The sequence below is a fragment of the Lytechinus variegatus genome, chromosome 5, assembly GCF_018143015.1.
Source record: "Lytechinus variegatus isolate NC3 chromosome 5, Lvar_3.0, whole genome shotgun sequence".
NCBI lineage: Eukaryota > Metazoa > Echinodermata > Echinoidea > Temnopleuroida > Toxopneustidae > Lytechinus > Lytechinus variegatus.
Window position 1 is genome coordinate 29,644,164 of NC_054744.1, and position 17,078 is coordinate 29,661,241.

General features: G+C 36.0%; 1 protein-coding gene across 1 annotated transcript in view; it reads left to right on the plus strand.

The window, feature by feature from the left end:
• Positions 1 to 17,078, plus strand: part of LOC121415400 (ankyrin repeat and death domain-containing protein 1A-like) — a 44,872-nt gene that overhangs the window by 19,263 nt on the left and 8,531 nt on the right. Inside the window, exons 8-13 of the mRNA XM_041608598.1 lie at positions 210 to 308; positions 600 to 698; positions 1,177 to 1,185; positions 11,030 to 11,128; positions 11,725 to 11,823; positions 15,362 to 15,460. Coding sequence (XP_041464532.1) covers positions 210 to 308; positions 600 to 698; positions 1,177 to 1,185; positions 11,030 to 11,128; positions 11,725 to 11,823; positions 15,362 to 15,460 — 504 coding nt within the window. The remainder of the gene's footprint in view (positions 1 to 209; positions 309 to 599; positions 699 to 1,176; positions 1,186 to 11,029; positions 11,129 to 11,724; positions 11,824 to 15,361; positions 15,461 to 17,078) is intronic.

A 17,078-nucleotide genomic window follows, 5' to 3' on the forward strand; every position in this document is an offset into this window, starting at 1 on the left:
GGGAATGTTGCCCAATGAGTTTTTTTTTAACAATTCATGTCACATGATCGTTTCAATTCGGTCTACTGCATAGAAGTAATTGACTATGTAACTCTGAAATGAAAATCGAAAAACACTTGACAAAGTAAATAGAAATACATATAAAACGAATGTACAGTTGTCATTTTCAATGATTCCAATGCATCAATCTTTACTCTTTTGACACACAGGACGGTTCTACATCGCTCCATCTCGCGGCGGGAAATGGACATGTTGATATGGTTTCCAAGCTACTCGAGTATGAACTTGATATCAACATCAGAAATGAGGTAAAATAGTGATGCTTTGAATTTATGAAATGTTTAGTAGTAATTGTAATCCCAACTGACTGCGGTAGTAACAATTTACATTAATGGAGGGGGGTTGAAGGTGTTACAATTACACTCTATGTAGATATTGAACATAGCACCAAACGGTGTAAAAATAACAAACAAAGGTGTTGTAATAACACCCTCAGCCTCCGGCGTCAAATGTTTAGTGTTAGTTTAACACTTTGGGCTATATCTGATAAAAAAAATGCCTGCCTTAACACATTACAATGTCTTGCTCAATACAAACAGGAAGGGAAAACGCCATTGCTGATGGCTGCTGAATCCGGTCATGCTAGTATCGTCGAGCTATTACTATCCAAGGGAGCCGATGGCAACGCTCAAGCAAACGTGAGTTTACGTTTATCTTTTACACTTACTTTTGACCTTACACTCTCTCAATCAATCAATCAATCAATCAATCAATCAGGCAATATTATCGTCTTACTAACCAATACAAAACATACCAATCAAATTCTTTCTTTACTTAGTCCTCCTGTAGTAAGACCATAAAGACTATAATTAATAATGTGATAGCTATTCAATTGCAATATTTGATTTGCATCAAGAAGTCTCGTCTTGTGCCGGCATAGTAATTCCCGCCTACCATTTTCGATCGTCAGCGAAAAGGCTTGGTGAACTCCTCGTCCACATTAACACGTGACCATACTCGATATAGGTCAGTTCGATCGAATCGTTAACTAGAGTGTAAACGCTATTTCTCCGTCTTAGTAAAGTGTTTAATTTTCATTTACAAACCTGACGTTGCCTAATAATATATTTTTTTCAACTTTTAACATGCTTTTTTCTTATTGGATGCTTTGAACAGGAGAGAGCGGTAAGTAAAGAAATGACACCATTATCGATGTTGGTGTGCGATGACTAACAAATTGTCCTTCTGTTGCGAGACTCGGTGTCAGAAATCTGATCACATATCAAAAATTAATTCACTTATCACTCGACAAATTTTTCATTATTGCTGGTTTCCATGGCAACCAGTGAGTTCGCTTACAATTTCATTTTCCAACTGCACATGGGAAAGCCAAGGAGCCAGTTCCCTGATTGGCTGGCGCTATGAGCCACACACACCCACACTATCTCTCTCTTGTAATTTGACATTAGTGCACCTACTCATTTATCTTAAGTCACCGAATTGGGGATGTATGTTTGTGGTCTCATACACTCCAAAATTTGAATTTAGCCCACTAACCGAGTCCATGCATTTCCGGACATTATACGTGGCATTGGTTTGCTAACCGGGGACTCTAACTTAAGTTGGCCGAACGAAAACAATTTACAAACATGAGTTAACTATATATGAAGCGGTTTGAATGATTGTCAAGGATGCAAACATACAGACTTTTAATTTCATTGCTATTATACACTCATCATCATCATCGTCGTCGTCGTCTTCGTCTCCATCATCATCATTGTCATCATCAGCATTATCATCATCATTATCATCATCATCATCATCATCATCATCACCATCATCATCATCATCATCATCATCATCATTATCATCATCATCATCATCATCATCATCATCATCGTCATCATCATCATCATTATCATCATCGTCATCATCATTATCATCATCGTTATCATCATCATCATCACCATCAGCAGCAGCAGCATCAATATTTGCGTAGTTCTTGGCACTTTTACAACTGTAAAACATTATTTTAGGATGAAATGTCAGACGAGTCTTTCGTAAAACCTGCTCTCCTGGTGGATTTAAGACAAACCTCATGCAAGCAATATCTTGCTAAAATTCAGACGAATGCCTAACACGAACTCATTTTTTTGTACAATGAAATATTCAAAGTCATGTGACAATAGGAACATTTAGGAGCGATTTATTAACCATTACTGGTCTCATCATACATGTCATGAGTAAAATAGAATTTGATATAAATAAAAACAAAACACTATTCGCAGCATTGTTTTTGAAATAACTCTTGTAGTTGATTTTTTTTAAAACACATGCCGTGTAAGTCAATTTTGAGTGCTCTCCTCGGTTATATTAACCAGTATTCATTATTCCAGTGAATAGTTATTACTACTGTTTGTCAATGTCACAATCTTTCTTTGAATAATAAAAGGCCACTGGCAACACGTGTGTACAAAACACATGTCAATGAAATATCGTCCGCAATTCCATCGCGAGGATAAATACAAAAATAAAGTTTTTCTGATATGGATCTTCTCCCACTAAATGTTTTGATTTAAGAAAACAAACAAACAAATATTGCAAAAATAATAATACAATAGTTTTGGGTTTTTGCTGAGAAAGATGATCGTCTGTTTTATGATTAGATGTTTCGAGGATTTTAAGAAATACGATGATTCGTTATTATACTTCGTCAATTTAAACAAGGGGGTGGAAATGGGGGGGGGGCTAAAGAAATCGGTGCAGTGGTTACTAAATTGTGTAATATGATCAAATGTAAATATATATTCGCTGTTTGAAAACTTTCCTGCTTTGGTCGTGAGCTTTTTGAACAATTCGGCCTCGCGATCCCCCATTTTTTAACATAAATTTCTAAATGATTTTGGAGTTATTATTTTGTTTTCATTTTAGTGACTGAAAGTACTTCACGATTGAGTTTGATCATATTTTTTATCATACATCCCACATTCTGGTAAACAAACTATAAAGAAAATGTCTATGTAAATGAATTAGTCGTTTGAGTTTTGGATGGTGCATTGTAATCGAAAGCTTTCGAACAAGCGCAGCGAGAGAGAGAGGGGAGCCAAAAATGTGAGCGCTATTGAGAACACGCGTTTACCACACAAACGTCCATGAAATATATTCAGCTTTTTCATTTAGAGCTTATCGATATCTGGGCCCCGGCTTGCAAAGAGTTGCAATTGATCCAATCAATTGCAACTATGGAAAGCCAGTAAAGCCAACATATAAAATGCATGTTTATTTAAAAAAAATGTAGATATGAAAGTATATACATAAATTCATTCATTTCTTGACAATTTGGTGTGATCTCCTTTGTTTACGAAGGACATTTTGCAAATTTCATGTAGAAAATTTTTTATGACACTGATGCATTTTCTGTAGAGTTACGATTGATTGGGTCAATCGTAACTCTTTGTAAGACGGGGCCCAGTTGTATTGGGAGGGGGTAAGTCCCCCCTATGAAAATTTGTGAAACTGCATCATTTTTAAACTTCACATATCACTGTACATAATGAAGGAAAAATGTGCTCCAATCGCATTTGTAAGAAGCTTGGTTGCTTCGTTCCCCAGAATACTTACGTTTTTAAAACGTTTTACTTATTCTCAGTCACTAAGTAAACGAAAATTTTCTGGATAGGGTCTGTTTGTTTGTATTTATTTCCATATAAAAAGATAAAATATATACATGATCTAATTAACATAACATACAGATGGAGGATGGCCCATTTCAGCGGTATCAATAAGATACCACTGTTCTTCCATGGGGTCCTTAAAAATGTAGTATCGAATTTCTACTTGTATGTAATATGTTTGATTAAAAAAAATCTTTGAAATAGAAAATAATTATCATTAATGTGGTGTAGAAAATAGTATGTTGAAGGAAAGTCGATGATAAGCAAGAGCTTGAAAATACTATTAAATGAATGCATATAAATGAAATAAAATTATTTTAGTTAATTTTTAAGAGTCCCCTGCATGCGAACGCGCATCATTATGGCAGTGTATTGGGGATTTATTGGTTATTAAGGAAGCTTATGAATGCGGTGGGTGTTTAATTGAGATTCCTTTGTATTTTATGGATTTTGTTCATGATAATCTAAACGAATAGAGAGCGATATTATCTTTTCCATCAACTATCTTTCAAATGGAATTTGAATTCCTGTAATTGTGCATGAATATATTTCCTTGAAATAAATGCGGGGCATTCTAAATTGCTTGAGGAAAATATCAAGAGAGACAAAAATATTTTTTTCCGGAACATGTCTTCTTAAAGAGAAATGCCAGTAGTTGCAGTAAACACTGATATCATGAGAAAGTCTGTAAAACCAGGCTTAATTGTCAGTATATCATCGAGGATCTAGATCTGGTACAGTTACATAAACTGAACTTTGTGAAATCTTGAAATCTACGCTGAAAAATGTTCACACTGAAGATCACCAACACAGATAGGCACACGTGGGACAGTGTAATTATTATTTGCTGGATTAAAGACCCGACGGAAGTGACCGAATCCGCGCTTATTTTGCTGATATCTCAGCAATTACACAATTTCTTCCAGAATCCTTAGGCACATATTTTTTATTCATACAAACAGACACTTTGGTTGTCATATTAGATTCTGTAATAAGTCATTTTGAGATCGTTACCAGAACTGGAATTTGTTTTTAATATACCATTATACTGAATGCGCGTTTATTTACTACTACTACTACTACTACTACTACTACTACTACTACTACTACTACTACTACTACTACTACTGCTACTACTACTACTACTACTACTACTACTACTACTGCTACTACTACTACTACTACTACTACTACTACTACTACTACTACTACTACTACTACTACTACTACTACTACTTCTACTTCTACTACTACTTCTACTACTACTACTACTACTACTTCTACTACTCACTACTACTTCTACTACTACTACTACTACTACTACTACTACTACTACTACTACTACTACTACTACTACTACTACTACTATTTCTACTACTACTACTACTACTACTACTACTACTACTACTACTACTTCTACTACTACGTCTACTACTACTTATACTAATACTATTTTTTGTAGCAAGAAACACATTTTTCCATTCAGTTTAGTACTGACGAGGCTCATATTTTTCCTTTCTTCGGCCAAGAATATGAATGATTACCCCCTATTTTTGTTATCACCGCTCCGGAATAGGAGAGATTTCCAATTTTACCGTTATCGCCATTAAAAAAAAGAAATGTATTTCTGACCTCATTTCTTGGTTAAAATTTCATTTGTAAAGTGTTTAAGTTCTTCCATTTTATCTATTTACGTTTTTGTTATCATTGGTTCGACTTCTTTTGTGTAACTTAAAGATAGCTTCGAAAGCAGACGGAGAAAAATCATTTGATAATTCAATTCCCTTTGGGCAGTTATTACCAAGTAGTAATACACAATTCAGTTTCATAGAGGAGGCTACCATCATGATCTGGATAAATAAACATCTGAAAAAATATAAACCAAAAAGAAAAAAAGAAAGAACAAAAAGTGCTGCAAAACGGAATTATATTTGTGTCCCAGAAGTAAAATAACCCGGGAATATGATATGCTTACAGTGTTGGTTAACAATAGCAATAACTGATGCATATAGATTATATTTTTCCATCGGTTGCTCCGGTCATTATTCTCTAGGGGATTTTCCTTTTTTGATTTGATGAAAAGGAGTGAGTGAGGACAATCAATGGAGGATAGAGGAAGTAGGAAGGGATGAATACCTATTGAATTCCCATGGGGGTGGTGAGATGAGATGGGTAGAAACAGGGTATTGTGGAGAGGGGGGGGGGGGGGGGGGAGAGAAATGAGAGATATAGAATAGAAAGAGAAGAAAGATAGTGGTGCGGAGTGTGATATACATACAAGAAAAGAAGGAGGGGAGTGGATGGGATGAGAGGGGGAGGGAGAGAGGGGATGGGCGTGGGTGGTTGGGGAGGGGTAGCGAGGAATAGAAACATATTGAAAGGACTGGATACCATGCCGGATGGTGATATGATATAGAAAGGGGAACATTGTTGCAAACTGGAAAAGGCAGCACAGGATGGAAGGGGGGGGGGGAATGAGAGATATAGAAAGAAAGAGAAAGAGTGTGTGAGAGAGGGGGGGGGGGGGAGACGGGCAGACAGACAAAGGAAACATGCGCGACGTACAGAAAATAAAATAGGGACGACAGAAATATCCTATAGCCTCAACTTTCTTCATGATGTTTAAATTCTACCCATAGAAACCTTTTTAAAGTTAAATTTAGATATGTTCTATTCTGATATAAAAAACAGTATTTGCGGTCACATGCTATCAAGGAGTAACCAGTAACTGGTAACTCCTTGATGCTATTTGTAATGTTACGTTCGTATTGTCATTTATCGCGGTTACGCAATTTGATATTTCATTTAATCTTTACGAAGACAGTAGGATTGCGTGTGTTTCTTTGAATCTAATTCTGTGGTTTTTCATTGTTTCAAACTGATATATGAACTTGCAATTTCAAAGCGTGATTTCATATTACAGCCCCAATAGCAGAAAACGACAAAATACGATAAAGTACATGATTCAACACATACACAATACCAACTTGAATTATGTAAATCTAATTATAAAAGGAAACTTGTTGCACGACATACTGTTTTTGGACGAACTCAATGTGATATATATATGCGGGGTTTTTTAGTTTAGTTCCGGCTAAGAATGAGTACGCATAATAGATGCTCTGTGATTATGGTGAACAACTAAAGATTATTGTATAGTATCATTTCCAGTCAGCTTTTGATAGTGAGTGAATCTAACTAATTGAATCAAACATAATATAGTGATTTTATACAGAATATAAGGACCTCGTTTGCTTTAAGACGCTGTATCTATCACTTTTACAGGGATGACACTTATTTAGGATTCATGTTTTTGGCCCCAAAAAAGTCAGCAGAAGATGAAGTTCTTCTTGAAAATACGCCACCCTTGACTATGCACAGCAAAAACTGTGGTGTAAACCGATGTACCTAGAGGACCACACCAGTTATTTTACACCGGTGTTAAATTGATGATGTTAGTTTTACACCTGTAGGTGTTATTACAACACCTTTTGTTGTTACATTTACACTCTTTGGTGATATGTTTAATCTCTAGGGTGTAATTTTAACACCTCAGGGTGTGGTCCTCTATTAACACCAATTGGTGTCAGTTATACCACCGCAGTTTTTACAGTATATGGTGATGTCGAAAGTATAACAAAATACAGCGTTCTGAAATTTACACGAGGGAGTTTTCGCGATCATCACGCCGACGCTTCTACAACGCAGCAATTCTTTTGAAAATACAAGTCAAGTCACCGTGGACAGCTGAGAGGTTTTTGTCGAAAGTTGGTGGACCGGGACAGCAGATCGTCCGAAAATACGGACCGGACTAACAATTTCAAAAACATCGTTTGTCTAGAGTCCAGGACGACACTGCTATTTTGATTCACCAATTTTCGACAAAGACTGTTTTGTCAGTGATGCCTTTTTATTTTCTGTGTTGTAGAAAACGCCTGCGTAGTGATTGCGGAAATGCCCTTTAGTTAAAAAAAGAAAAAAATATATATACATATAAAAAAAGATCTAAGGCTGAATATACTGATTGCCGCGGTGCTGCTGAAAGCATTAACGTGTTGAGAAAACATGCTCTTGAGTATCTAGTTCAGTGTCTCTCTTATTTTATGTCTTGCCCGTATCGTTTTGACATTAATCTGTTACGTTAATGATGTGTTTATCTAACTCAAAATGACAAGATGTTTTGTGAAGGTGGTGCACTTTCTTTGTGAGACGTTGTTTGCATGATAAAAAGAGTGTTGATTCCTGGCAAAGGAGACCGAGGCATTTACAGCGTCACAAATTGCTCTTATTAGACTTGATCATAACAAATCTTTGCATTACTTTGCGTATAAAATCTTTGTACCTGTGCCGGTGGTGACTATTTGATCGTTTCACAATCTGTGATGTTTTGTCGATTATTTTTGTTGTCTTGACAAAGTGCCACTCTCAATTAAATAAAACACTCAGCTTCTGGTTTCGTACTCATAATGCAACTTTTTTTAATCATGGAGTCTCCGTTATACCCAAGGGAATTTAAAAAAACAATTGACACCAATTCTTGATTAACAACATAATTCTTGCAAAGGAACGGAATGATTCCAATGTGATGTTAAGCATTCTTGTTAATATGTGATGTTTTTGGTAAATTTTCTTTACCAGAATTTAAAGTTAATCGAATGAACGATCGACAGATATGATGTAAATAACACACGTTTTGCAAATTTTTGTCTGAAAAAAAAGGCATCGACTTGGCGATTATTCTATGATTCGACCTATGGAACGCTGACTGATTGCGGACAAATTTATACCATGAATTGTTTTGTAACGAAACTATCCCTTTTTTTAAATAAAAAATCATAAATCAGATGATACTTTGAATAAATGTGGTGAAAGAAAATGAGCCATCTTCCAAATGAAATCCGCAATATTTCATGTCTCACCAGTTTCAAAAGTTCTCTGAATTCCTGATTATTCACACAAGCTTTTAAGTGATTATTACCCTCCTAGTAGGTTTCCCTTTTCTTCTTTTCTTTTCAATAACGCGCCATGAGCATCTTTTTATAATGGATACCGGTGCATTACAAATTTTCACGTTATTATTATTATTTTACACCATAATTCCAATAATCTCTGCAAAAGTCGTCGAATCAGATTATTCAGAATACAAATGCCATGCATTAACATGATTAAGAGGACTAGGTTTCACAGGCGAGTTGGTCGCTTTTCCTCCGACAAATCCCCTCTCAATGCAATTGTTCAGTCGCTCAGCTAGTGGATAAATCCCCGAGCTTCAAAGAACAAGGTACGGGGTTCAATTTGCATCGAATCACAATCGCCACTCTCTACCCAGGTGTAGTTATTGGTATCCGGTAGGAAGGAATTCATTGAATACTCGCGCCTTCAATCAGTGTAGCCTTTCTAGCATGCACCGCTAGGATCAAGCTCTATAATTATAAATGTTGCATATCATTATATGATTCATACTATGAAATGAACAAATATGATTCCTTTGAGCAGTTGTGAACAACTAAAGTTGAAAAGCCCTATCAATTCGTATTATGTCAATAAAGTATTAAACCGCATTTATACGAAACGGAATTTTTTTTTTGAAAAGCAAACCAGATTCAGTTTTGATTACTCCACCATTCAAAATATAACATGAAATTTTACACCGTTGTGGATTTTGTTTTCGTTCATCCTCGTTATTACATGCTAGTATCATAATTCTATTGTGGAATATTTTACACTATAAACAAATCCCGCCAATCATTGCACGAAAAAGAAGCATACTTAATGTTGGGAGAAATATCGCCAATAAAATATATATCGCCAAAAATGTGTATTTTTTAGCCAAGAAAATAGTTTTTGCAAACACAAAAACAGATATTTCATTTACCCAATAACATGCATGTTTCTTTTTAACATAAAATAATATTTAATAAATGTTTCCTGCACCTTTTTAGCGTGAAATATCCGTTCTGTAAGAGCACCGTGTGATTACTTGTAGGAACCTTGCGTTATTAATCTATATTCACCCCATAATAAATGATGATAACACATTTGATAAGCAAATTTGTGAAGTGCATGCCATGTAACACGCTGCCATCTAAAATGTCAGTCACGTCGGTGAAATCGTCGACTCCAGGGCCGCGTTGCGTAAAAGTTACTATTACAGTAAATTTGCTCTACAATGCTTATCAGCCAATCAGAATCAAGGATTTCAGGGAAGTTACCATTGTACGGCACAGTTACTATGATAGTAACTTTTATGCAACGGGACCAGGCCGACCATAGCGACACACTATCGATTGGTTTGCAATCGGTTTCGTTGGTGTGACTGCAGCGAAACGATACCATCTACTGCAGTCGAACAATTTTCACCAGTGAACGATCACCGCAAACTCATGCACTTTCAAAAAAAATATCCTCCCAACTGTTGGGTAAACCTTTTAGGTTATGTATTTATAATATGAAACAATGTGTCTGACATGTCATTAAAAAGATGATATCTTATTTGTTATGTGTCTTTCAATGCTAAAAATCTCAGAAAAAAACTAACCTATTAACTATTGTGTAAAACAAAATTGTGTGTAAAATCATTTGGGATCCGTTCTCGTCTTACATCGTAAAGTCCCTCTTATCGTGACGGCTGAATGTGAAAGGGCCTTGACTTTGTCTACTATTGTGAAAGTGGTCACGGGTCGTGCAGGAGTAGGGTTGAAAATGGACGATATTATTTTAAAATAAAATTGTTACGTTGCTCAACTGCATGGCCGCAGTGTGGATATGGTAATTTAGAGACTATATATAGTTATATGCCATTCATATTTATATCTGCATTTTCATGTATCCATATTTATACTTATGTAACTATATTTATATCTATCTATTTATCTATATCTCTATCTATATCTGTATTTGTATATCTAATATCGTGAAGAAAAAAAAATGCCCATGAAAAATGAAGGTTTTAACGTCATACTCGACCCCCTTTTAAAACCACCAAATAGGCATCTTTCAATGCTCCTTCTGTGTAGTATAATTACATTTTAATGTAATAGTGCAATCTGAAATAAACGTTTTAAGCATTATTCTATAAACGATGTAATGAACACTGTAAAAACTGTGGTGTTAAAATTGACACCAGTTTGTGTTAATAGAAGACCACACCTTGAAGTGTTAAAATTACACCCTAGAGATTGAACATAACACCAAAGAGTGTAAACGTAACCACCAAATGTGTTGTAATGAAACTTATAGGTGTTAAACTAACACTGTCAATTTAACGCCAGTGTAAAATAACTGGTGTGGTCCTGTTTGTACAACAGTTAACACCACAGTTTTTTCTGTGTAATTATGTTTTTATTTTTTAACAGAAAAGCATGTCGGCGGCCCATCTGGCAGCGAAGAATGACCACCCTTCAGTTATCAAAGTACTTGCGTCGAATAAGTGTAATCTCAATAGTAAAGGGATGGTAAGTATTTCAAGAAAATTTACTGATCGTATGAGGATTTAACACAAAACTTTTAACATATTTTTCGGTTTTAGAGGATGATGTTAGTTATAATAAAAATGGTGATGACAAGGATGATGATTTTGATGGTTATAGTAAAAAATATTTATAATATACAATTACTAGTACTACTTCTACTTCTACTACTACTACTACTACTACTACTACTACTACTACTACTACTACTTCTACTACTATACTGCTGCTACTACTACTACTACTACTACTCGGGCTACTACTTCTTCTCCTACACACAGTAAAAAAGTACGCTATTTAAGCCTGTCACTCTAACAACAAGTTGTTTAAACTTTTTTGTAATTGTTTAAACTTTGTAAACAAGTTTTTTTTTAAAGTTGTTAGAGTGACGGGCTTAAACAACGTGATTAAAATTTAAAACAGCGGTTTTACAATGTAATACTATTTCTACTACTGCAATTAAAGAAAATTTGAATAACATTGAGGACACAAATCATTCCCTCATGTGATCGTATATGTAATATTACAGTGAACGGTTATAAAAATGTAATTATGCTGCGTTTCATTATCTTCGTCTGCAGCATGGGAACACTCCTCTACATGTTGCCTCCACGCTGGGTCACATAGAGAGCGTCAAAACCCTTCTTTCATGTCGGTGTAAAGTCAACGTAATCAATGACGTAAGTTGCATAAAATACAATTTTCATATTATATCCCAAAGCTGTAAATATACTCTCGTTTTTCGCTACATCAAAGCCCACACCAGGCTTGACTTGATTGCTCAAAAAGGGATATTCGTAATCGACGTAACCTTAAACAGAATACTACTTCATTCGAACCTATTATGACATCCATTATTCCCCTTTTTTCGTTGTTTTTCTTCTGACCTCTTTATTCATCTTTCGGAGTGTTCCGCATACGTAACTACTTGTTATATCACAAGAAATAATGCGCAGACAAGGTCATTGTATAGACTCGAGCACATCAGATAATATTTATATTTTCCAGCTATTACTTAATGGTTTTTGTCATTAACGACTCGAAGTTTGAAGGGTATTAGATGAAAAAGGAAATTATGCTGTTAAAATTTCTAGAAGACGGACGAATCGTTTGATCCTATGTACCTTGACCTCAAATGCCTATTAACTTAATGTTTGAAGGGTTAGGAGAGTGACTAAAAGCAATCTTAGCTATTATTTTCAGGAATTGTATCGTGCGACACCTAATCTCTTAAGCAATAATCTTTTTTTTTGATGATGTGAATGCTATCAAAATATATTTAGTTCTAAAGTGAACAGGGACGCAGCGACAAGGCATTTTGATAAGGGGGGGGGGGGGGGGGCAAGACGCCTTTAAAGCCATAGGCAAATTTTTTTCTCTTGAATGATCATGATTGAAGGGATATCATTGAGTTAAACGGCTCACAATGGCACAGACTACTAATTTTCCTATATTTCTCAGTTCTCCCTTTGTCTCCTTTTCCCTTCTTTAATTTTAATGCCAGAGGGGAGGGGGTCGCACCCTGTCCCCCTTTGGCCCTGCCCCTGCCCTGATAATTCCCATAGGCTATAGATGGAAATTGATCAGACCAGATATTGAAGTAGCTTGATTAGTGACACTGATAGATCACTTAGCTTGCTAATGCAATCCAGACACCATAACCAAGGTGTTTTTGTCGGAAATAAACGCTCGATCATTTAGTTCACCGTAAGATTTCTCTTGGGGCATTCTGATTCGGTAACAATTGAACTGTTTACCAAGTTATCCACATCAGGTACGTGTGCTCCCCAGGGTCTCAATAACGAAGTATTCCATTACCCCTTGGGTGCATTCACTGGATTCGATTGTCTGGCGTATAATATTGCTATGTCTTGCAAGCATCTGATAAGCTTACAGGTAGTCAAGGAATTATAAGAAAATAAAATACATATTTATATATAGTGAAATGAGTCCATCAAAAGTTAAGTAGCTATGCTTTGGTACATAATTAGCAGTAAAGTGTAATCTGTGTTTATAATGAGTTCATACGGAATGTTATATTTGCGGGGTCATATTATTGGTTTCGAAATTATTAAGTAAATAAAACAACAACAAATCACCCTTGCCTCCGCCTAAAACCACAACCACCACCACTACCGCCACCACTACTGCCATTACCACCACCACTACCAACACAAACACCACCGTCACAACTACAACCACCACCACCACCACTAGTAACATCATTGTTGTAGAAATCGTCAAAACCGCCAGCCTCACCACCACATTACCATTTTTACCACGATCACCACTACCACATTCCATCACCACCGCCATTATGGCCAATTAGAACACCACCACTACAACAACTACCACAACTACCACTTTCTTGGCGCACTTGTCAAAAACGTTTCCATCAATTTCCTCATTACCACCGTCTGTTCGCTACCGCATTCACCATCACATATACCTCTTTGCCAACCACATCCTCACATAGCACCAATGAACGTATAATCGTCATGTAGGACACAGTGACGGTCCTTTGGCAAGGCGCCGCACAGTGGGCCGGGGCGAAACAAAAGTGCGCCAAAAGTCATTTTGGGCAATTTCAGATTTTTAATTTTTGTCTTGCCCAGCTGAAAGACAATACTTTGAAGAATATTTCAGCAAAATATTTCATTCCGGAATTCACATAAAGGTTGTTAATTTCCTACCTCAAATCGTAAAATGTGACATTTTGCGAAATATCGCGTATATGATATCCTAGTTGAAAAACAGGCCATTTCACAGGAGGTTTTTCATGTAGGAATCTGAAATGGCTCCCACATAATCCTGATATATTATTTTTTCGTGTGAAAGGGTTCAAAGTAGATAAAAGACACATTTTAAGAGGTTTATAGGATGATTTTTCCTCGAAATAGGTTGAAAAATCCATGTTTTTTGCATTTACAATAGAATAGTTTAGATTTCCGTCTAAATTTTATAAACATCATTTTTCCCGATGTCTAAGCTTTAAATCGATACCAAATTTAGCTGCCCGTATTTGCCCGTTTTTATATTAGAGCCGATTTAACTTGACACAACACCCCAAAAACCTGTTAAAAAACGGTCATTTTTATACCGCGCAGTCATCTTTTGCGCACCGCATGGGGGTACATTGCCGTTCGCTTTTGCACGGCGAGGACGATTCCCCTTCCATTCCATGAAAATGACATGAATTCCGGGCTTAATTTAAACAAAAATAAATGTTGCTAAAGCAAATAAGGGCTATACCCACAACTCTTCCAGGGAAAAAAAACTTACTTGTAGAATAATTTCATCCCCAAACCCTCGTCATAGTGATACATTCGTGGTGTTACATACTCTGCGTTTTACACTAGTTAACACAGCTTGATAAAGCACGGTTAATATTTTTCAGATTTTAAAGTTATTTTTTATAAATGTAATTAATAATCATTTTGATGCAGTAGAAAATTATTTTCGGCATCTCTTAAAACACTTTTTAGGCATAAACTAACATTCACTCTGGCCAACTTTAAAGAAGCACATAATATACTATATATATACATTATATACTACACAATGTAATTTGTGTTTTCACAGATATTTCAAGTAGCCAATCAAAATTTGGTATCAAGGTGACGTCATATCGGCTTTAAATTATGTTCAGTCGATTCTACGCCCAAAATTACACATAATCAACATGTTAAAGTAAAAATCTAACACGGAATATAATTTTGGCGCACTTTCAACTCATTCTGGCCCACTGTGCGCCGGTCCATCTTTTGACACTCTTCACCCAGGTGTTAAATGGGTACCCGGTAGGATGCGAAAGCCTAAGTAGTATAGCAATCGAGTCTTGGAACTCTTGTTGGAATGCTCCCCAGGGAGTGGAGAAGGTGCACACATTGTGTGCAGGCATGTCAGGATCCGATGACCAGGGTAATAATAATAATTGCAATGTAAACCGCTTAGAGACGTCGTTCCGCTGTTATCAGCGCTATGTAAAAACGGATTCTTCTTATTATTATCATTATTATTATTATTGTTGTTATCATTATTATTAGTGTTATTATAATTATTGTTATTATTATTATTGTTATTATTATTATCATCATCATTATTATTATCATTATCATTAAATTTTGCAGTATGCAGACTAAAAGAAAACAACAAAAGCAACACAAACTATAACACAGCGTATCAGAATACAAAACAGGCTTTACTTTTTGTCCACAGAAAAGAAGATCGGCTCTTCACGAGGCGACTGAGAATGGATTGGCAGATATTGTGGAACTTCTTCTTGTAGCTGGCATCAATGTACAAATCCAAGATAAGGTAAATAATAGATAAGTCTCTACAAATTAGTACCACAAATGTTTATCATCAAAAATTGCATTAAGTTGTTTATGGAGTGTCATCTTATTTATTTTGATTACCAGTATTTCTATCATAATTATTAAAGAGACCAAATTGCGATTCGCTTTGCAATCAAATAAAAACAAATGAATAAGAAATGAATCATTCCCCATGTTATCCCAGGCAATTAAACTTGTATTCACGAGTTCACCGTTCCGTCTAACTTCGATTTCTTGCCCTTTTGCGCCGGTTTTCTAAATGTTCAGGGGGGCTTTTCATGAAAGGACTTGTCGGACATTTTATCCGACAAGTACCAGTTTATCCGACAGTTACCATAGGAACAGTGCCTCTCAGCCAATCAGAATCAAGGAAAGATGTCAGATCTGACAACTTGTAGGATGAAAATATTGATGAAACGCTCCCCTGTTTTGATGAAGACGAATTTTATTTAGTCTACCTCTTCTTGCGCCCAGTATTTGAGTGTCGAATGCAAATTCAATGAATATCTTGTAAATAGAATTTGAACATATCTAGGGACATGGGGTTGCATAAAAATGACAGGATCAATAGTCGCCGGGAGAAATGAAGATCTTTGTCAAGGTTATAAAGTATGTTCACACCGACGAAACCGATACAGACCGAGCGATAGTTTCCCATTTGAAATAACGTAATGGTTGTTGATCGGTCTCGAGTCGGTTTCGTTAGTGTGGCTGTGGTATCAGCACGAATGTCCAAATATCGTCTGTATCGATTATGCGATTTCTGACAAACATTAATTCAGGCAAAGACTGGTTTTCAAAACGTAAGTGACAGGGTGCGGCATGGGTAGCCAATACAGTTCTTATACTGAATAGTAGCTTAAGTAGTTAGTTTGTGAACTGGCAGAAATTGAGAAAGAGAGAGAGAGGATACGCAAAAATTTTAAAAGTAAAGTTCGCTAAATTAAATCGAAGAAAAATAAGTAAAGATTATTTCTACAAAATACATAACCAAAAACATGAAAAAGTGACTTCTTTATTAAAAACCCTCTTGAAAGAGGTGGGATTTCAGTTTGGTTTTAAATATGTTGACAGAGGATGCATTTATTATTGAGGAAGGGAGAATATTCTAGAGTATTTGCGTATCCTGTTAATAATTGTTTTTCTGTTGATCTGTTATGTATTGTAATGCGCAGTTGAGTATATCCAAATAGAAATTGCGCAATATAAATTTACAATTATTATTATTGTAATCAAAGAGAGAGAGAGAAAAAATGGGTGGAGGGGATTCACTTCCGTGTGATTTTTTTGCCATTTATCTACAGCCAGGGGGAGGGAGGGGAAGGGAGATTGGAAGAAAATGTGTGAGGTGTGAGGGCAAGCGTGGGTGTGTGAGTGTGTGTGTTATAGGAGAGAATGCATTTTTGTGCGTGATATGTATGCAGAGAGTGTAAGAGAGGGAGAGAGAGGCGGAGGGATGGTCGAGATGAAGAGACAGAGGGGGAGAGAGGGAAAGAGGTGGAGGGGAGGATAGGAATAAGTGCAGCGGAGATATTAAAAATGTTATAACATGTAATGAGATTACAATGGATGTATATTTTTCTTTCCTGCTTGATGAT